We start from the raw sequence: 23,136 nt of genomic DNA, 5'->3' as shown, positions 1-23,136 counted from the left end.
AAACATTTAATATACAATTTCATTATGAATATTATGCACCTTTTAAACAGTGTTTTAACGGGATCAACAAACACAGCTTCTGTCATGTGACACCATATTTATTTGCTTTAAAACCCTTTTTCTCGACAAAAAGTGTTTCCAATCTAGTTTTTAGCAACATTTGATGTTAAATGAAAAAAGATTGTGTCGACATTTGCAAAACATTATCGATAGTTGTTATTTCCATGTCGGTAAACATTTTGATGCATTAAACCTTTTTCCGTTAACAATCCTTACTGGAAACCTAAATCAAATATTCGATGTAAATCCACTTTTTGACAATTTAGTTGACTCACTGAAACCTAAACCAAATAATAATGAAAATCTACTGTGTGGTAACAAATCACTTTTTTTCAAGGAATGGGTGGATCAAAATATTCTTTTTGTTTCTGATTTATTCAGTGCTCAAGGAGACCTTCTTTCTTTTTCTGATTGTATGTCTCTGTGCAATTTCAGTAAGAGATTTTAATAAGGTGACTAAAAGTATTCCTGTCAGTTTAAGAACCTCGATTAAAGGGCATGTAAGATACGACTGTTTAAACACTTATATTCCTTCACTTGCAATCAGTGGTGTTAATGTATTAGATAAAAACTGCAACTTCTTTATTAGAAATGCTCATTTCTTCAACCCTAATAACCCTCCCTAAAGCACGATCTAAATGGAGTATCTGTTATCCAAACTCTGATTTGAATAACTTAAGGACTTTACCCTCACAATCTTTTTAACCCTAATAAAATTACATAACTCCATTTCAAAATCGTTCGTAGATATTACCCTTGTAATTTATTTTTGAGCAGGTTTTCTGAGAATGTATCTTCTTTATGTTCCTTTTGCAATATTGAAGAAGAATCGATTCTACATGTGTGTGATCAGTGCCCATTCTCTGAATCTTTCTGGTCAGAAGTTACCTGGATAGTTTTCTGCTGTTGTTACATATGACAGATTCTATTATTTTTTTGTCAGATTTTCATTGTGAGGATGTTAATTTTGATTATACTGTATTACTTTGTCTTCTGGCTAAGTTTCATCTTCACAAAGCCAGAACCATTCGATGTAATCCTGATTTTAGGATATTCTCCTCTGATATAAAGTCCCTTTTTACTTCTCTTAAGAAAATATCAAAACTTCTGAACTCAACTGTTTCTAAAACATATAATATCCTTGCGTCTGTTTTAAGGAACCTTTAATTTTTCACATTGACAAAATGTAATATTGTATTGATTTGTGTAGCCTAATTTATTCTCTTATGATGTCTCCCAATCTGTTTGTCTTCTCACTGTTATTATCTGTAACCTTTCATTTGCAATAATAAAAAAAAATCCAACTTCCGCATCTTGACGTTCATGTAGTTTTCCGGTCAAAGCTGCGCTCCAAGTGCGCAGAGCGATTGGAAACAAAAGCATTTCCTCTTTGTTACACTGCGCAGAGCCACGCAGCTTATGCACAACATCAGGAAAGAGGATCAGTGCAGTGAAGACGTGTCGAGAGATCCCGATCCTCATGATTTCACCTGAACTTCAGCCACTGCTTCCATGAGGGAATGTGAAAGAGATCCGAGGATGAAGCGTGTTTCGATGCGGATTAAATGTCTCGGATGAACACATTGGGTAGAGTATCATGTTTCTGTGTTAACAGTATCACTTCGTCCTGTTGTTTGTTCGTGCAGATATCTTGCATGAAGCGGAATGGAGTCTTAAATGATCTTTATTTGTAATGTACTGTTTTGAGGAAATAATAGTAAACATTTAGGCTTTAAGGTCATTTAAATAACCATAGGGACAAATTAAACAAATATAGGTTAGACAAACATACAAGACATTGTACATATACCAGCACGAAGCACATGTATAGGCTAACATTCATAAATACTCAAAAAGTATTTGAAGACTCACTTAAAGACACACGTAAGAAAGTAACTTAGGAAGGTCCTTTATATTTATTGTCTTTAACTATTATGTGCTACGATTTAAATGAGTCATTTGATACAATGCGGTTATTGTGCATACATGTTTTTACTTGTATTTAAAAATACCTGACATGACATTTCAGATACAAACCGGTCTTTAACCCCTTAGCTGTCACCCCCCTTTTTGAGAATGGGGGTTAAAATGCACTATTCAAACTTAAATGGTTGTAATTCAAGAATGCTTTGGAATATATACCCAAGTTTGGTCTTGTTTTAAAGAAAACACTCAGCAGATTATTGCTGAAGTGAGAACACTTCAAAAAATTTAAGTATGAAAAAGTTATGGAAGTTTAAATTTACAGTAAATCAAATATACTGTACTATATATTTTTTATTTTATATAATATATATTTTACAAAATATTTTTTAGTCTAAAATTACTGTAAAATCAAAGCCATAAATCTAACCAAGTTATGTTCCAAATTTGAAGTTGATATCACAAAAATTGAAGTTCCCATGAGATTTTGTTTAGGCGTAGTACCAAAAATAGCCACCGGGTGCCATTGAATTCCATTAAATTTAGTTGTATACATTCTGCCTTAACAAATTAATACATTTCTGTCCAAATATCAATTCTGTCACAAAATTTGGAACCTTGAGACACAGACCTTTCTGACAATATGTGTTTTGTCAAGATTAGAAAAGGTTTTGATCATAAATTATGAAATATAATGATGCCTAAAAGGGGAGGAGCCTGATAAAATAATTTAGAGTACCGTTTCTATGGTAACGCAACGTTCAATTATAAAACGGTTTTCACAGGATGAATTCTGAGTTTATAAGCTTTCAAATGATACCTAATTTATGATAACTGTGATATAATAAAAAAGGCGATAAAAAAATAATATTATATTTTAGAGGATAATATATATATATTATAATTTTTAGAGGATAATATTATATTATAATTTTTTATTGAAAAATACTAGATTATATGTTTTATAATGAACTTTTAGCATAAAAACAGAAGTTTCAATCATTAAAAGTGGGTGCATCGACTTTTTGTGACAAAGATCAGACCTCCTATTATGATGCAGATTTTTTGAGGTGCACTCTTGTCATAAATTCATCAATTACTCTTCCTACATAATTTGTAACACAAAACAGGGGTAGAATATCTATTTAGAAGTCTTTGACCTTTCCAACGATATATAATTTGTCATAATTAGATTAGGATTTAATAGAAATATAGTGAAGTAAAGTTAGGCGTCCCGGTAGCGGGACGGTGACAGTTAAGGGGTTAAGAAGAACACAGGCTAATTCATGCTATTTGTCACTTATTAATTTGTATGGGTACGTAATGCTTTTGTGTTCATGCACACCCATCTGCTTTACATTTGGACTAGATCCGTTTAATTAAGGTGTGGCATGAAGGGAAAGTTTTACGCTAATCTTTTCTTCTCTATTGTGTTGTAAATCTGAGTAAACGCTTACCGAACAAGAACAAATGTGGGCGGGGCTTGACTGTGTCTGTTGGGAATTAATTTGATTGTGGTTTGCTATTGGCTGATCTCATGTGAGTGACAGGTTATAGCCCCGCCCTCTTCATCAGAGAAGAGACGAGATGATGCAAGAGGAACTTATTCTGATTCAAGATCATTAAAACAATAATGATGTGCACCGATAAATATATCGTGATATTCCATAAACAAAATTAAGATGACTTTAGCAATCTATTATATCATGACGATCTGAGCGTATTTCCCTGTGTGTGCAGATGTCCTTCTCATGTGTTGGCATTGCTTCATTACTCCTGGAGTTTGCCCCCGTCGTCCCGCAGCATGGCCGGCAGCGAGCGCTCAGGGAAGTCCTCGTTCTGGCCCTCGCTCGGCAGCTTCCGGCCGCGGCAGGAGCGGGTGATGCTGTCCCGCAGCGAGAGCACGCCGGGAGAGCCGGTCCTGAAGATCACCATCACCGAGACCACGGTGATCGAGGACGACGCCGGCGTGTGGAACTCCAGGGCTCTCACGTACCTGGCGCTCTGGTACTTCTTCAGCTTCTGCACGCTCTTCCTCAACAAGTACATACTCTCGCTGCTGGAGGGAGAGCCGAGCATGCTGGGTAGGTTTCCCAGATGTGTGATGTGTCCTTCCCGCTCTGATTTAGCCAAACAAAGATAAGTGCAATTAAACCTCTGTCTTGGCAAATAAAGCTTGAAAGTGAACTTGGCCTCTATTCAGGCGATGGGGGAAGAACACGATCAGATCGAACTTCACCACAAATTAAAAAAAAAGATATTTCCAGGGGTTCCCACGTGAAACACGATTAAACTCCCACTGTAGTCGATCATTTTATCCCTTAAAACTCACCTTTGATCTCCAAAAATTACATATTTAAGTTTTTTTCCTTCATGCCTTAAAATATCTTGAATGTAACTCGACACCCTCGCCTCATTTAGTATGCGCGGTTCTATGAATATGCAAATGAGCCCCGCCTCCACTCACTCAATCAGCTCAGAGATCCACTGGTTGACGATCACACGTTGATCTGATTGGTTACAAGGTCGTTTGTGACGTCAGAAACACCAGCGATTTCAAACCGTGTTTTTGAGACTGTCTTTGGTTCACTGCAGTTTTAAGCAGAAAATACTCAGCAATGCTGTCGACTTATGAACTTACACATGGTGTGTCTAAAAGCGTATTAATAACACCACATAGACACATAAACAACATTAAACGCTGGATTTACACCACAGGGGGACTTTTAATTTCAAGGCCTGTAAAAGTTTATCGGTTTGCACTGCGACATTATTCAAGCGCATTTTATCCTCATACTCTCGGGACAGAAAAAATCATATCTTTGTATTTCGGCTGAATATATATCTGTATTTTCTACTTTTTCCTATTTTGATCAAATAAATACAGGAAAAAAGGGCTTTTTTATGTTATTTCACATCCTGCCCAATGTGATCCTACAAACAATGAAGGCTATGAAACAAATAAAGTGAATGTAACCATGTAGGCTGTGCTATATACGTATATTATGGGCAAAAAAGGGTTAAAATCACATTACATTCTAACATTGTAACAACATATATTTTAAATTCTACATATGGCATATTTAATGTCCAACAACAAATATTTGAGCAAAATCAGAAATGAAATGACTTTAAACCTCTCAAGCGCAAGAAGGCTCACACGCTGTTTTCACACACATCCAATACGCCGTGCGCTCAGAAATTCGTCTTATACACTGTATAGTGTGAGATACAGATGTTTTTGCACTTGAATAGACAAAACATATAAAAATATGTCAAAATATCCTCGTAAACGCAGTCGGTTATGTCTTGAGTGAGTGTGAAGAGTTGATCAAGAACAGCACGTGTATCAGTGTATCAGTGTATTGGATCGGTGCGGCTCTTAAAGTGACAGCGTCCTAATATTCCTGCGGCCGCATCTATAATAACACCAATCAAACAACAACAGACAGAGAAAATTCACTCGTTCTTGTACAACAGCTTTTGTAACTATGTATTTTATAAAGTGCAGTGTTTCTGAACCCGCATACCTGACAATCTTAAAACACTGTTTATTTCAATCATATCTTTGTTCGGTTGTATTTATTTTTGTGATTGCTGATTTTTTTATTTGATCTTTTTTAATTACTGAGTGTTAACTTGTCTTTAATAATGCTAGAAATGTATTTTAGTTAGTTATTTTGGTGTTTTTAAACCACAGGCAAACGTTCCTAGTGTAAGTGTTGATTTCTGTTCATGATATTCAGCTACAATTAAATGTTTTGCAATAATACGACTAGGCTTATGTATTAGGAGTTATCTTGAAGCCCTTAATATAAAGCACGTCTCATGTTTAGGACAAGCAAACGCTATTTTTTAGACTGTATATTGATATAAACTATATTGCCTATATCATCCTATATCATTTATTTATATACATCGCACAAACTCCATATACTGTCCAATAAAGTGGACTATCGAAATAAAACAAAATACTTAAGATGATTAGATGTGTTGCAATACTGAATATGACTTTTGGCTGTAATAAGAATTTGTATCACAATGCAAACATTAAATATCCTGAAAGCCGCCATTTTATTTTTGCAAAGTGTAGTTTAATATTTTCCCTGGATTCCCCGACCTGAAATGTTTTCATGAGATTAACTAGATTTACCTAAAACATAATGTGTTAGTCGTTACCTCAAGTTCCTGTGTGCATTGAATGTGTTTTGCCTGCACGTGTGTGTTAGGTGCCGTCCAGATGCTCTCCACCACTGTGATTGGCTGTGGTAAGATGCTGGTGCCGTGTCCGCTTTACCAGCACAAGTCCCGCGCCGAATACCCCTCCAACTTCATCATGATCATGCTGTTCGTGGGACTCATGAGGTGCGTTTGTGTGTGTGTGTTTGTGTGTACAACACACACAACTCTATTACAGGAGTAGTTCACTTCTGAATCTCCTCCACGTCATCCCAGATGTTCATGTGTTTCTCTCTTCAGTGGAAAAGAAATGAAGGTTTTTGAGGAACACACTCCAGGTGTTTCTCCATATAGTGTCTTCAATGGGGTCCAACGGGTCGAAGGTCCAGATGTGAGGTTCCCGTTGAAAGGTCACGCGTGTCAACTTCGGGTCAGAGATGTAGAGTAGAGCGAAAACCTCCCTCTCATTTTCTCCTCCAACTTCAAAATCGACCGACATCGTTGTTTTACCTTTTATTTTTTTATTTGATGTAAATTAGGTTGATTTAGTCTTTGCACGTTCGCTTTATAAATATATATATTTGTCGGTTCTTCCGCCTACGTCCCGCTTGACCTTTCAACCTGATCACGTAATGTGTGTCGCATCACAGCTCGTGCAAGATGAGCATTAGTGGTTAAAAGTATATAAATGTGTATTTTGTTATAAATGTCGGCTGGTTTGTCTAGATGAGACTCTTATTCCTCGGCTGGATCGTGTCGAGACTCTGAAGCTGCACTGAAACTCACATCTGGACCTTCGACCCGTTGGACCCCATTGAAGACACTATATGGAGAAACACCTGGAGTGTGTTCCTCAAAAACCTTCATTTCTTTTCCACTGAAGAAAGAAACACATGAACATCTTGGATGGCGTGGAGGAGAGTAAACTATCAGGAGATTTTACTTCTGAAGTGAACTCCTCCTTTAATGCCGTTTAGTGTGGGATGTGAGGATTCTCTACACATGATATAGGTGATGTGATGTTGCGTATGTGTGTTTTTAACATGGACATGTTTGAGTGTAAAGTGGACGAGCGAGAAGAAAGTAGAACAAAAGCTAACTGTGCTTCAGATCTGCTGCCGCTTGATGGATTAAGGAAAAGCAAGCGGTGGAACTTGTTCTACGGGCGGCGGCTCATTCTCCTCCGTGTGTGTGTGTGTGTGTGTGTGTGTGTGTGTGTGTGTGTGTGTGTGTGTGTGTGTGTGTGTGTGTGTGTGTGTCAGGTTCACGACTGTAGTTCTGGGTTTGGTCAGTCTGAAGAACGTGGCCGTGTCGTTCGCGGAGACGGTGAAGAGTTCGGCCCCCATCTTCACCGTCATCATGTCCCGCCTCATACTGGGAGAATACACAGGTGAATACACACACAACGGCATCCACGACTTACTGTGCAAACACACACAACACTGCTGTGCCGCTTCTGCGGGATCGCTCGTAGAGTCTGAAGACAACAGGGCACTAACATCCCACAGACCTGCACTCCGGAGGGACCAGAGTGTGGAGCTTGTTTTCATTTTAAAAACTTTTTATCTCGCAATTCTGCTTTCTTTTCTCAGAATTGAGATAAACACAATTCAGATTTTTTTTTTCTCACGTAATTCAGATTTTTTTTTCTCTTGCAATTGTGATTTTCAGGGGCCAAGCACAGAATGTGCGGAGGCACCTATTGTATCTGTTCCCGTTCCTATTATTATTCTTCTTCATTCTTCCGACTGGGTGTCTATGGCAGCCCATAGAACCACTTGCGGGAAAGTTGTAACGGTTTGACATCCTGATAGAGGACAGTCCCAACATTAAATACACCGATTTTGGTGTCTCTAACTCATTCCCTCTAGCGCCACCAACTGTCCAAAGTTTCACTCATGTTTATGCTAATAACTTTGGAACCATAAAGGCTAAAAACAAAAACATTTCCACTGATTCCTTGGGTCAAGACGATTCGATTCCACCCTATGACGTCATGGTAATTTTTCCGCCATATTGAATTTTCCCAAAAACTACTTTTTCGAACTCCTCCTAGGCCGATTCTCCGATTTTCACGAAAATTGAATCAGATCATCTGCACCGGTTGCATATTGTGATTGTAAGAATGACAGCTAGTGGTCGAAACGGGTACTGCAGTCCAATTCAAAATATCTCCCGCCCCGCCTCCTCAGACTCGACGCTCACACGGGTCGCCAGTTTGAGACGCGCAACAGGAGCGAGCGCAATGCACGATGAAAACTGGCAACGTGCAGAAACACAGACCAACACAATAACAAACATTCCAGCCTGGAAACACACATTTCAGAGTAAAATCACTGGGTGTAGGAGTGTTTATCAGGGAAACGAGTGTGTGCACTCAGCATGTTTCCTCAATATATGCAAACATATTATGGGATGTTTATGCTGTAGTAGAGTGAAACAGTTACATACAGCACCTTTAATATATAGAGAGCGGAATAACACAGACTTGACTTCTTTTGACTTGAGCCAGTAATCAGTCGTCTAAAAGCGTGTGTGTGTGTGTGTCAGGTTTCTGGGTGAACGTGTCTCTGATTCCTGTGATGTTGGGTCTGGCGCTCTGCACTGCCACTGAGATCAGCTTCAACATGCTGGGATTCTCCGCCGCGCTCTCCACCAACATCATGGACTGGTGCTGCTCACACACACACACACACAGTCACGCTCACACTAACACTCACACACTCTTCCTTCATACACACTCATACTCACGCTCACACTCAAACACACGCACTCAGACACACGCTCACAAACACACTCAAGCTCACACTCAAACTCACACGCTCACACTCACACACTCGCTCACACTCACACTCACACACACTCACGCTCACACTCAAACACACACTCTCACACACGCTCACACACACACTCACGCTCACACTCAAACACACGCTCTCACACACACGCTCACAAACACACTCACGCTCACACTCAAACACACACTCTCACACACGCTCACACTCATACTCACGCTCACACTCAAACACACGCTCTCACACACACGCTCAAACACACTCACGCTCACACTCAAACACGCACTCTCACACACGCTCACAAACACACTCACGCTCACACTCAAACACGCACTCTCACACACGCTCACACACACACTCATACTCACTCTCACACTCAAACACACGCACTCACACACACGCTCACAAACACACTCAAGCTCACACTCAAACTCACACGCTCACACTCACACACACGCTCACACTCACACTCAAACACACGCACTCACACACACACACACACGCACTCACACACACACACGCTCACACTAACACTCACACTCAAACACGCGCACTCACACACACACACACGCTCACACTAACACGCACACACACGCTCACAGACACACACACACACACACACACACACACACTCTTCCTTCATACACACACGCCACACTTAATCTCACACACTCTTCTTTCTCACACACACAAACACACACTCACTCACTCAATCACTCACACACACGCTTACACACACGCTCACACACATACACACACACGCTCACTCAGACACACACACACACACACACACACAGCTCACACACTCTTCCTTCACACAGCTCACACACTCTTTCTTCACACACACTCACACACACACAGCTCACACACTCTTTCTTCACACACACACACACACACACACACACACCGCTCACACACTCTTCCTTCACACACACACGCCACAGTAAACCTCATCTAATGCACACTGTCCCTCTCTCAGCTTACAGAATGTGTTTTCCAAGAAGCTGCTGAGTGGGGACAAGTATAAGTTCAGGTGAGTGCTGTTGATTTGTGTGTGTGTTCAGTGTTGTACAGTAGGGGACGCTATCACGCTGTGTGTGTGTGTGTGTGTGTTTCTAGTCCTCCAGAGCTGCAGTTTTACACCAGTGCCGCCGCTATGGTCATGCTCGTTCCCGCCTGGATCTTCCTGATGGTCAGTCCCTGCAAACACACGTCCGAGACCCGCTTTCATTAAACGCTGACCGCATCACGAACACGCTAACCACACACATCCACCCGACATAACACAACTATCCCTTTCATAGCAGGGAAATGGCAATCTTGTCAAATGTAAAGAAAAATAATAAAACAAATAAGTAAATAATTAAATAGACTCAAATAAATTGATTAAGATAAATATATAACATTCTATTTAACTAAAAATACATAATGAATTTGAAATAAATTAAATAAATAAATACAATTTGATGTAAATGGAAAATACATAACCACATAAAAACATTTAAATAAAATAAATAAATGATTAAAAAAATGATTCAAATAAAACACAATAAATACATAACTAAAAACATTTAGTACAAAAAAAGATTAGTATACATAAAATAAATAAATTAACTAAATAAATAAATACAATTTTATTTAAATAAAAAGAAAAGCAGTGTAAAAATAAATAAGTAAAATTAAACTAGGGAACTAATTAAAGAAAAATTGATTAAAATTAAAATAAATAAAGGAAATTTGATTTAAATTATAACACATGATTGAAATAATTTAATTAAAGTAAATTAATAAACTCAGATCTAACAAAAAACACGCAATGATGTATTAATTCTAACATACATTTTTCATAGTAAATATATTACTATACATGAGAATCTGTAGTGTTAGTGAAGCATGTGAAGGCAGATATTATTGAAATCATTTGATTAAAGTGAATGCATGAATAAACTTACATCTAACAGAAGAGTCGGGGGAAAAAACACCCAATGATGTAATATTTGAAATATAATTTTTTCACAGTAATACTCGTGACTTTATGCATGCTGATGTGTGTGTGTCCCGCAGGATCTGCCGGCCATCGGGAAGAGCGAGCGCAGCTTCAGTCTCTCTCAGGACGTGGTTCTGCTTCTGCTGTTCGACGGCGTCCTCTTCCACTTGCAGAGCGTCACGGCCTACGCGCTCATGGGCCGCATCTCACCCGTAACATTCAGGTGCGCCTCCTTCACACGCTCTCACCCGTAACATTCAGGTGCGCCTCCTTCACACGCTCTCACCCGTAACATTCAGGTGCGCCTCCTTCACACACTCTCACCCGTAACATTCAGGTGTGCCTCCTTCACACACTCTCACCCGTAACATTCAGGTGCGCCTCCTTCACACACTCTCACCCGTAACATTCAGGTGCGCCTCCTTCACACACTCTCACCCGTAACATTCAGGTGTGCCTCCTTCACACGCTCTCACCCGTAACATTCAGGTGCGCCTCCTTCACACGCTCTCACCCGTAACATTCAGGTGCGCCTCCTTCACACACTCTCACCCGTAACATTCAGGTGTGCCTCCTTCACACGCTCTCACCCGTAACATTCAGGTGCGCCTCCTTCACACGCTCTCACCCGTAACATTCAGGTGTGCCTCCTTCACACGCTCTCACCCGTAACATTCAGGTGCGCCTCCTTCACACGCTCTCACCCGTAACATTCAGGTGCGCCTCCTTCACACTCTCACCCGTAACATTCAGGTGCGCCTTCTTCACACGCTCTCACCCGTAACATTCAGGTGCGCCTCCTTCACACGCTCTCACCCGTAACATTCAGGTGCGCCTCCTTCACACGCTCTCACCCGTAACATTCAGGTGCGCCTCCTTCACACGCTCTCGCTCGTAACATTCAGGTGCGCCTCCTTCACACACTCTCACCCGTAACATTCAGGTGCGCCTCCTTCACACGCTCTCACCCGTAACATTCAGGTGCGCCTCCTTCACACGCTCTCACCCGTAACATTCAGGTGCGCCTCCTTCACACGCTCTCACCCGTAACATTCAGTTGCGCCTCCTTCACACGCTCTCACCCGTAACATTCAGGTGCGCCTCCTTCACACGCTCTCGCTCGTAACATTCAGGTGCGCCTCCTTCACACGCTCTCACCCGTAACATTCAGGTGCGCCTCCTTCACACACTCTCACCCATAACATTCAGGTGCGCCTCCTTCACACGCTCTCACCCGTAACATTCAGGTGCGCCTCCTTCACACGCTCTCACCCGTAACATTCAGGTGCGCCTCCTTCACACGCTCTCACCCGTAACATTCAGGTGCGCCTCCTTCACACACTCACCAGTAACATTCAGGTGCGCCTCCTTCACACACTCACCAGTAACATTCAGGTGCGCCTTCTTCACACGCTCTCACCCGTAACATTCAGGTGCGCCTTCTTCACACGCTCTCACCCGTAACATTCAGGTGCGCCTCCTTCACACGCTCTCACCCGTAACATTCAGGTGCGCCTCCTTCACACACTCACCAGTAACATTCAGGTGCGCCTTCTTCACACGCTCTCACCCGTAACATTCAGGTGCGCCTTCTTCACACGCTCTCACCCGTAACATTCAGGTGCGCCTCCTTCACACACTCTCACCCGTAACATTCAGGTGCGCCTCCTTCACACACTCACCAGTAACATTCAGGTGCGCCTCCTTCACACGCTCTCACCCGTAACATTCAGGTGCGCCTCCTTCACACACTCACCAGTAACATTCAGGTGCGCCTCCTTCACACGCTCTCACCCGTAACATTCAGGTGCGCCTCCTTCACACACTCACCAGTAACATTCAGGTGCGCCTCCTTCACACGCTCTCGCTCGTAACATTCAGGTGTGCCTCCTTCACACGCTCTCACCCGTAACATTCAGGTGCGCCTCCTTCACACACTCTCACCCATAACATTCAGGTGCGCCTCCTTCACACGCTCTCACCCGTAACATTCAGGTGCGCCTCCTTCACACGCTCTCACCCGTAACATTCAGGTGCGCCTCCTTCACACGCTCTCACCCGTAACATTCAGGTGCGCTTCCTTCACACGCTCTCACCCGTAACATTCAGGTGCGCCTCCTTCACACACTCACCAGTAACATTCAGGTGCGCCTTCTTCACACGCTCTCACCCGTAACATTCAGGTGCGCCTCCTTCACACACTCACCAGTAACATTCAGGTGCGCCTCCTTCACACACTCACCAGTAACATTCAGGTGCGCCTTCTTCACACGCTCTCACCCGTAACATTCAGGTGCGCCTTCTTCACACGCTCTCACCCGTAACATTCAGGTGCGCCTCCTTCACACGCTCTCACCCGTAACATTCAGGTGCGCCTCCTTCACACGCTCTCACCCGTAACATTCAGGTGCGCCTCCTTCACACACTCACCAGTAACATTCAGGTGCGCCTTCTTCACACGCTCTCACCCGTAACATTCAGGTGCGCCTCCTTCACACACTCACCAGTAACATTCAGGTGCGCCTCCTTCACACACTCACCAGTAACATGCAGGTGCGCCTTCTTCACACGCTCTCACCCGTAACATTCAGGTGCGCCTTCTTCACACACTCTCACCCGTAACATTCAGGTGCGCCTCCTTCACACGCTCTCGCTCGTAACATTCAGGTGCGCCTCCTTCACACGCTCTCACCCGTAACATTCAGGTGCGCCTTCTTCACACGCTCTCACCCGTAACATTCAGGTGCGCCTCCTTCACACACTCTCACCCGTAACATTCAGGTGCGCCTCCTTCACACACTCACCAGTAACATTCAGGTGCGCCTCCTTCACACGCTCTCACCCGTAACATTCAGGTGCGCCTCCTTCACACACTCACCAGTAACATTCAGGTGCGCCTCCTTCACACGCTCTCACCCGTAACATTCAGGTGCGCCTCCTTCACACACTCTCACCCGTAACATTCAGGTGCGCCTCCTTCACACACTCTCACCCGTAACATTCAGGTGCGCCTCCTTCACACGCTCTCGCTCGTAACATTCAGGTGCGCCTCCTTAACACGCTCTCACCCGTAACATTCAGGTGCGCCTCCTTCACACACTCTCACCCGTAACATTCAGGTGCGCCTCCTTCACACGCTCTCACCCGTAACATTCAGGTGCGCCTCCTTCACACGCTCTCGCCCGTAACATTCAGGTGCGCCTCCTTCACACGCTCTCACCCGTAACATTCAGGTGCGCTTCCTTCACACGCTCTCACCCGTAACATTCAGGTGCGCCTCCTTCACACACTCTCACCCGTAACATTCAGGTGCGCCTCCTTCACACGCTCTCGCTCGTAACATTCAGGTGCGCCTCCTTCACACGCTCTCACCCGTAACATTCAGGTGCGCTTCCTTCACACGCTCTCACCCGTAACATTCAGGTGCGCCTCCTTCACACACTCTCACCCGTAACATTCAGGTGCGCCTCCTTCACACACTCACCAGTAACATTCAGGTGCGCCTTCTTCACACGCTCTCACCCGTAACATTCAGGTGCGCCTCCTTCACACACTCACCAGTAACATTCAGGTGCGCCTCCTTCACACACTCACCAGTAACATTCAGGTGCGCCTTCTTCACACGCTCTCACCCGTAACATTCAGGTGCGCCTTCTTCACACGCTCTCACCCGTAACATTCAGGTGCGCCTCCTTCACACGCTCTCACCCGTAACATTCAGGTGCGCCTCCTTCACACACTCACCAGTAACATTCAGGTGCGCCTTCTTCACACGCTCTCACCCGTAACATTCAGGTGCGCCTTCTTCACACGCTCTCACCCGTAACATTCAGGTGCGCCTCCTTCACACACTCTCACCCGTAACATTCAGGTGCGCCTCCTTCACACACTCACCAGTAACATTCAGGTGCGCCTCCTTCACACGCTCTCACCCGTAACATTCAGGTGCGCCTCCTTCACACACTCACCAGTAACATTCAGGTGCGCCTCCTTCACACGCTCTCACCCGTAACATTCAGGTGCGCCTCCTTCACACACTCACCAGTAACATTCAGGTGCGCCTTCTTCACACGCTCTCACCCGTAACATTCAGGTGCGCCTTCTTCACACACTCTCACCCGTAACATTCAGGTGTGCCTCCTTCACACGCTCTCACCCGTAACATTCAGGTGCGCCTCCTTCACACGCTCTCACCCGTAACATTCAGGTGCGCCTCCTTCACACTCTCTCACCCGTAACATTCAGGTGCGCCTCCTTCACACGCTCTCACCCGTAACATTCAGGTGCGCCTTCTTCACACGCTCTCACCCGTAACATTCAGGTGCGCCTCCTTCACACGCTCTCACCCGTAACATTCAGGTGCGCCTCCTTCACACACTCTCACCCGTAACATTCAGGTGCGCCTCCTTCACACGCTCTCACCCGTAACATTCAGGTGCGCCTCCTTCACACGCTCTCACCCGTAACATTCAGGTGCGCCTTCTTCACACGCTCTCACCCGTAACATTCAGGTGCGCCTCCTTCACACACTCTCACCCGTAACATTCAGGTGCGCCTCCTTCACACGCTCTCGCTCGTAACATTCAGGTGCGCCTCCTTCACACGCTCTCACCCGTAACATTCAGGTGCGCCTCCTTCACACACTCACCAGTAACATTCAGGTGCGCCTCCTTCACACACTCACCAGTAACATTCAGGTGCGCCTCCTTCACACACTCACCAGTAACATTCAGGTGCGCCTCCTTCACACGCTCCAGTCTTCAGTGTCACATGATCCTTCAGAAATCATTCTAATATGATGATTTGATGCTCAAAAAACATTCAATATTATTATCAATTTTGAAATGTGTGTGTGTGTGTGTGTGTAGTGTGGCGAGCACCGTGAAGCACGCGCTGTCCATCTGGCTGAGCATCATCGTGTTCAGTAACTCCATCACTGTGGTGTCTGCGGGCGGGACGGTGCTGGTGTTCGTGGGAGTCCTGCTGTATAACAAGGCCAAGCAGATGCAGAGAGACACGCTGGTCCATCACGCTCTCAGCCAATCAGCGGAGGCCGAGCTCAAGCACATGACTCACGACGGCGTCACGTCTGCCAAATGAACCTGCGTTTCTTTAAAGGGATAGTTCACCCAAAAATTAAATTCACCCCATGATTTACTCACCCTGAAGCCATCCTAGGTGTATATGACTTTCTTCTTTCAGACGAACACAATCAGAGTTATATTAAAAAATGTCTTGGCTCTTCCAAACTTTATAATGGAAGTGGATTGCCGTTTCTGTTTTGAAGTCCATAAAAGTGCATCTGTCCATGATAAAAGTGCATCTATCCATCATAAAAGTGCATCTATCCATGATAAAAGTGCATCTGTCCATGATAAAAGTGCATCTGTCCATCATAAAAGTGCATCTATCCATGATAAAAGTGCATCTATCCATCATAAAAGTGCATCTATCCATGATAAAAGTGCATCTGTCCATCATAAAAGTGCATCTATCCATCATAAAAGTGCATCTATCCATCATAAAAGTGCATCTGTCCATGATAAAAGTGCATCTATCCATGATAAAAGTGCATCTGTCCATCATAAAAGTGCATCTATCCATCATAAAAGTGCATCTATCCATCATAAAAGTGCAAAACATAAACGGCCATTATAAAGCTTGGAAGAGCTAGGGCATTTTTTAATATAACTCTGATTGTATTCGTCTGGATGAAGTATGTCATATACACTTAGGACGACTTCAGGGTGAGTAAATCATGGGGTAATTTTCATTTGTGGGTGAACTATCCCTTTAAACTCAATGAAAGCTGGCTGTGGGTCCAAAGCCAGGAAACAATAATCAAAGCTTCAGGTTTCACAGGGATCATGCCTCACTGTATATATCTGTGGTTTTGGGACCCAATAATTCTGCTTTTTGATGATTTATTGACAACCAAAAGACTTAAAGAAACGTTGCAATATCGTATGGTGTTTCTACATGCGAGTGAGTGACTCTCACCAGCAAATATCCAGTTAGTATTTTACCTTAAAATCAAACAATAAGGCACTATATTTTGCATTAAGACGATAAAGCCTGTTTTTAAGACCACTTTCTTTTATTCCTACTGGTTTATTGTCAAGAAAATAATGTCAAAAATCCCTGAAATTAGGCTTTGCGCAAAAATACATTTAGATTTAAGGTGAATATGACGGACGTTTCTCCAAGAGTATTTTGTAAAGGCACTATTTCTTATAAAGTTCATTTACTGGTCTCTCATTCCACAAAAGACAAGCAGGTTTTGTATATATTAAATGCAATGATTGTAGCGGACCACAATCTTCGTCTAGCCCGTGTTTGATCTCTTTAATTGCCTGTTTTCTTACAGGAAACTGACAGAATTGTTTTCCTTTTTGTCTCTTATTTCGTCTCTGGCCCGTCAGAGATTCACTTGTTTGAGCAGTTTTAAGATTGTGTCCATAATATCAAATGACTTGAAGTTTCCCTGTGTTTTTCTGCCTTACGGATGAGAGGGTTTATCCATGTGTTCTCTCTGTTTTATCTCTGTGAAGCAGAAGATTTGTCAAATACTTGATGAAATGGCAAGGGTATGTATGTCTAAACTGTGGTGGCTTGATATAAAATGATGTACTGTACGTTTTTGATAATGTACAATAACCACTAATGGGATTTGTCTGTATAATTTGGTCTTTATTTGTGCATTGATAACATTTTGATTCAAATGAATTTAGTATTTCTTTATTAAATGTATACAGTGCAACATTTGTGCATTTTTGTAGCTAAAAGACCAACTAAAACGAGCTAAACACCAGCTAAGTTTTAGCATTTTCCCCCCAGCAGGGATTCAAATAGTTGCCCTGTTTATAGTTAAAGACATACATGGTCGCTGAACTGTTCTTGGTAACAAAGTGGGCTAATTTGATATATTTTCCATTACAATATTATTATTGTTCTCGGGTTTATTTCACACAAGGCCTTACTTATTATGCTACATTTTTATCTATTTTAACTGTAGGCCAATAACATTTTGATCGACTACATCTTATGATGATCATACATTAATTATGTCGTATTATTTTATATAATTTGAGAAACAAGAAGTACAAACGAGTAACTAAAGTAAAATCGTTAAAAAAATAATAATAAAGATCAACATATGAAATGTCTGACTCAAGGCGCGAACTGCGTGGTCACGTGGTACATGACGTTTCTCAGCGCTGGTGACGAACGACCAATCACATTCTTCTGTGATTACGGGGGAATGTGAAATATGCAAAATATAAAGTAAATTATTAGATAACACACGTAAAAAAAACTGTTTCAATGACATGTTAAGCTGATTTTGTAATAAGAAGAACAACAAAAACAATAATAAAATCATGAAATAAAGTAAATCGTGTTTAAGCTTGTGTTTTTATTGCATTCGTCATACAACAAATGGTCAATGTCAAGGAGAATTGCTTTAAGAATAATGTTTATTTACATATTGTGCAATCCACTAAAGCGCCGGCAGGTGGCGGTGTGACGTCATCGAGATTTGCGCACCGCATCGACCTGGAAGTAATTGGCCGGAAGTAGGAGGAAGTGAATCGTTTTTCCGGTGTTGTGAAAACGCGCCGAATAAATCACAGGTGGGTAAAGAAATATTGAAAATCTTCTACAGTGTTAATATCAGTTTATAAGCGCGCTACTGTTTTAAAGTATAAGTGCGCGTGCTGTTTCTTTTGTTGTGAGAGTGCACGAGAGCTCTCGGACGCGCGCGTGAAGTTCATGTGAATCTGACGCTCGTGATCTGCTTAAACACTCAAATAATTTTGTATTCCGTGATTTGTATTAATTCTGCGGGAACATCCTTTACAGACAGTGCGGTGGAGAATCGCCGAATCATTTCAATATTCATATTGTTTTATCGCCACATGGTACGTTTCCAAAACATAGTTTTACACATTCGGGTCTTTTTTTTAACTTCTTAACATGAAAACCCTCCCAGAACTGTTTTCTGATACTCAATGACAGAAAATAAAGCGAAATAATAAGACCGAGTGAGCTCACGTGACGCGGTTTAGCCATTTTATAAGATTGTGGCATCAACTTTATCAAGCTTTACTGTGTGTGTGTGTGTGAGAGAGAGAGAGAACGAGAGAGTGTGTTTGTGAGAGAGAGAGAGAACGAGAGAGTGTGTGTGTGTGTGAGAGAAAGAGAACGAGTGTATGTGTTTGTATGTGTCAGTGTGTTTGTATGTGTGTGAGTGTTTGTATGTGAGTGTGTGTGTGTGAGAGAGAGAACGTGTGTGTGTGTTTGTATGTGTGAGTGTGTGTGAGAGAGAGAGAACGAGTGTGTGTGTGTTTGTATGTGTGAGTATTTGTACATGAGTGTGTATGAGCGAGCTAGTGTATGTGTGAGCGAGCGAGAGAGTGTTTGTTTGTCTGAGTGTGTGTGTGAGCATGAGTAAGCTAGTGTGTGTGAGCGAGTGTTTGTGTTTCTGTGTGTGCACCTGTGAATCCACCTTCTCTCCTCTGGTGTTGCAGTGGAGGTGATTTGGAGCTGATGGGGGACGAAAAGGAAACCTGGAAAGTTAAAACGTTAGACGAGATTCTACAAGAGAAGAAGCGCAGACGAGAGCTGGAAGAGAAGAGCGACCCTAAACGAGTAAAGAACGTAAGAGAGTCAGTTCATCATCATACGCTTCGATCCGACTCATGAGTACTGATCATAATCTGGGGGTTTTCAAACCGGCTCAGGGTAGACGATTAGAGGAGGGGTCGGGGGTCAGAGGCAGGGCTCCAGACTAACTTTTCCACTGGTTGCACTGGTGCTACCAACTTTCTCAGTTGGTCGCACCAGCATATGATTTGGTCGCACCTTTTTTTTGCTACATGCCATGGGATTAATCAATGCATGCTGATGAATAGTGGTTTTAATGGACCAAGGCTAGCAAAGGCTTTCTGGGTTGCAGCATAAATACCTGTAATATATTACATAAAAACACATGTAATATATGATAATTATCATTTTCATGGATTTTGGACAGTAATTTTAATCTGTAATTTTAAGCATTTAACATTTGAATTATCACTAAAAAATGCTGGGTTGTTTCAACTAGGGGTGGGAAAAAAAATCGATATTGCAATATATTGTTGTGCTCTCTGTCGCAATAAATAATCGATACACTAACGCCCAATATCGATATTTTATTACAACACAAAATGATTAATTTACCCGTTGTCAGTGTCACTGTCACTACCCAATATCTACCATTCTGTTTGCGGGGGGCGCTGTTCGAGTAAATAGGGGTAAAGTGGCGCAAACAGCGGCCGGTGAAGAACACAAGGTAACTAACAACAACAGAGAGAAGCGAGAAGAATGGCGGAAAACAATATAAAACGAATCAAAGACCCACCCGCTAGTTTCCACTCTAAAGTGTGGAGACACTTCGGGTTTTACGAGCAGAGAGAGCGCAACGGCCGCGCGCGCACACTCTCACGTCTTCAAACAACACGAGCGCTGTCTTGCTCTCTCTCCCTCACGCATATTAATCAAAATCAATTGACACGATAGTAAAAGGTCGGAAGACCGCAGTTTCACGTGGAGCGTTTGGAGATTTTTAGAGATTAGAGACTCGCCTAAACTCAATGAACAACATCTCAACACTAAATTATAAAGGCCTGTCTCATATAGACGCCTGTCTCGAATACAAGCCGGTGCAGTTCGACGATTTGGGAAAATAAAAACCCAGGGAAGTTTTACGGTATATTAATTCTCAATATGTACACATGCATTGTTAATCTTTCTTTTCAGTCATATATATCGTGATATATCGTTGATGAAATTTATTCCAATATATTGAATATCGTAGATATCGCGAATCGTGATATTATCATATCGTGGACCACATATCGCCACAGAATTGAATCGTGAGGTACCTGTATCGTCCCACCCCTAGTTTCAACCCAAATTTGGGTTAAATGCTGGGTTAAAAATGTAATACAACATTTTTACAGTTGAAAGTGAAAGTTGGGTTAAAATTAAATTTTTAACCCAACATTTGGGTTTGTCCATATTTGACCCAAATTTGAGTTTAAACAACCCAGCATTGTTTAGAGTGTATACAATCTATCTATTTACATTTGAATTATATTCTATCTATCTATCTATCTATCTATCTATCTATCTATCTATCTATCTATCTATCTATCTATCTATCTATCTATCTATCTATCTATCTATCTATCGATCTATCTATCGATCTATCTATCTGTCTGTCTATTATCATCTTTTTATCAGCATCATCTTTCTATCTTTTAAAAATCATTAAACATTCAAATGTATGAATTACATTTTAAAAGATTAGAGTATTATAATACGCTGATACAGATTTTCGTTATCAAAGTTTATAGTTGTAACAAAAAGCAGAAATCTCACACTCCTTACCTTCTGCATTTTATAATAATTCATAATTTATAATAATAAATATAAATATTAATATAATAATAAAATGGGTCGGGGTCAGGGGAGACGATTAGAGGAGGGGTCAGGGGAGACGATTAGAGAAGGGGTCGGGGTCAGGGGAGACGATTAGAGAAGGGGTCGGGGTCAGAGGTCAGGGGAGACGATTAGAGGAGGGGTCAGGGGAGACGATTAGAGGAGGGGTCAGGGGAGACGATTAGAGAGGGGGTCAGGGGAGACTATTAGAGGAGGGGTCAGGGGAGACGATTAGAGGAGGGGTCAGGGGAGACGATTAGAGAAGGGGTCAGGGGAGACGATTAGAGGAGGGGTCAGGGGAGACGATTAGAGAAGGGGTCAGGGGAGACGATTAGAGGAGGGGTCAGGGGAGACGATTAGAGAAGGGGTCAGGGGAGACGATTAGAGGAGGGGTCAGGGGAGACGATTAGAGGAGGGGTCAGGGGAGACGATTAGAGAAGGGGTCAGGGGAGACGATTAGAGAAGGGGTCAGGGGAGACGATTAGAGAAGGGGTCAGGGGGTCAGGGGAGACGATTAGAGAAGGGGTCGGGCTCAGGGGAGACGATTAGAGAAGGGGTCAGGCTCAGGGGAGACGATTAGAGGAGGGGTCAGGGGAGACGATTAGAGAAGGGGTCAGGGGGTCAGGGGAGACGATTAGAGAAGGGGTCGGGCTCAGGGGAGACGATTAGAGAAGGGGTCAGGAGGTCAGGGGAGACGATTAGAGAAGGGGTCGGGCTCAGGGGAGACGATTAGAGAAGGGGTCAGGCTCAGGGGAGACGATTAGAGGAGGGGTCAGGGGGTCAGGGGAGACGATTAGAGAAGGGGTCAGGGGGTCAGGGGAGACGATTAGAGAAGGGGTCGGGCTCAGGGGAGACGATTAGAGAAGGGGTCAGGCTCAGGGGAGACGATTAGAGGAGGGGTCAGGGGAGACGATTAGAGAAGGGGTCAGAGGTCAGGGGAGACGATTAGAGGAGGGGTCAGGGGAGACGATTAGAGAAGGGGTCAGGGGGTCAGGGGAGACGATTAGAGAAGGGGTCGGGCTCAGGGGAGACGATTAGAGAAGGGGTCAGGCTCAGGGGAGACGATTAGAGGAGGGGTCAGGGGAGACGATTAGAGAAGGGGTCAGGGGAGACGATCAGAGAAGGGGTCGGGCTCAGGGGAGACGATTAGAGAAGGGGTCAGGAGGTCAGGGGAGACGATTAGAGAAGGGGTCGGGCTCAGGGGAGACGATTAGAGAAGGGGTCAGGCTCAGGGGAGACGATTAGAGGAGGGGTCAGGGGAGACCATTAGAGAAGGGGTCAGGGGGTCAGGGGAGACGATTAGAGAAGGGGTCGGGCTCAGGGGAGACGATTAGAGAAGGGGTCAGGCTCAGGGGAGACGATTAGAGGAGGGGTCAGGGGGTCAGGGGAGACGATTAGAGAAGGGGTCAGGGGGTCAGGGGAGACGATTAGAGAAGGGGTCAGGGGGTCAGGGGAGACGATTAGAGGAGGGCTCAGGGGGTCAGGGGAGACGATTAGAGAAGGGGTCAGGGGAGACGATTAGAGAAGGGGTCAGGGGGTCAGGGGAGACGATTAGAGAAGGGGTCAGAGGTCAGGGGAGACGATTAGAGGAGGGCTCAGGGGAGACGATTAGAGAAGGGGTCAGGGGAGACGATTAGAGAAGGGGTCGGGCTCAGGGGAGACGATTAGAGAAGGGGTCAGGAGGTCAGGGGAGACGATTAGAGAAGGGGT

At 43.4% G+C, this 23,136-nt stretch overlaps 1 protein-coding gene across 1 annotated transcript; it reads left to right on the top strand.

Annotated features, from left to right (window-relative positions):
- The first annotated feature begins 1,474 nt into the window (after window positions 1-1,474).
- Window positions 1,475-16,075, top strand: slc35e2b (solute carrier family 35 member E2B). Its single transcript, XM_056242595.1, has 9 exons — window positions 1,475-1,647; window positions 3,724-4,067; window positions 6,213-6,348; window positions 7,425-7,552; window positions 8,713-8,833; window positions 9,937-9,990; window positions 10,077-10,149; window positions 11,022-11,167; window positions 15,813-16,075. Exons 2-9 carry the CDS (start codon window positions 3,788-3,790, stop codon window positions 16,042-16,044), a joined length of 1,170 nt encoding a protein of 389 aa, XP_056098570.1. The 5' UTR covers window positions 1,475-1,647; window positions 3,724-3,787; the 3' UTR covers window positions 16,045-16,075.
- Window positions 16,076-23,136: the final 7,061 nt, after the last annotated feature.

Source organism: Rhinichthys klamathensis, unplaced genomic scaffold (genome assembly GCF_029890125.1).
Source record: "Rhinichthys klamathensis goyatoka isolate OS25496 unplaced genomic scaffold, OSU_Roscu_1.1 h1tg000732l_1, whole genome shotgun sequence".
Lineage (NCBI taxonomy): Eukaryota > Metazoa > Chordata > Actinopteri > Cypriniformes > Leuciscidae > Rhinichthys > Rhinichthys klamathensis.
This window is presented reverse-complemented; position numbering and strand designations above follow the sequence as displayed.

Bases quoted from the DNA above. Each gene is read 5' to 3' on its own strand.
- slc35e2b (XM_056242595.1), top strand. From the start codon at position 3,788: ATGGCCGGCAGCGAGCGCTCAGGGAAGTCCTCGTTCTGGCCCTCGCTC. The intron at 10,150-11,021 runs GTCAGTCCCTGC...TGTGTCCCGCAG, and splicing joins CCGCCTGGATCTTCCTGATG to GATCTGCCGGCCATCGGGAA. The intron at 11,168-15,812 runs GTGCGCCTCCTT...GTGTGTGTGTAG, and splicing joins ATCTCACCCGTAACATTCAG to TGTGGCGAGCACCGTGAAGC.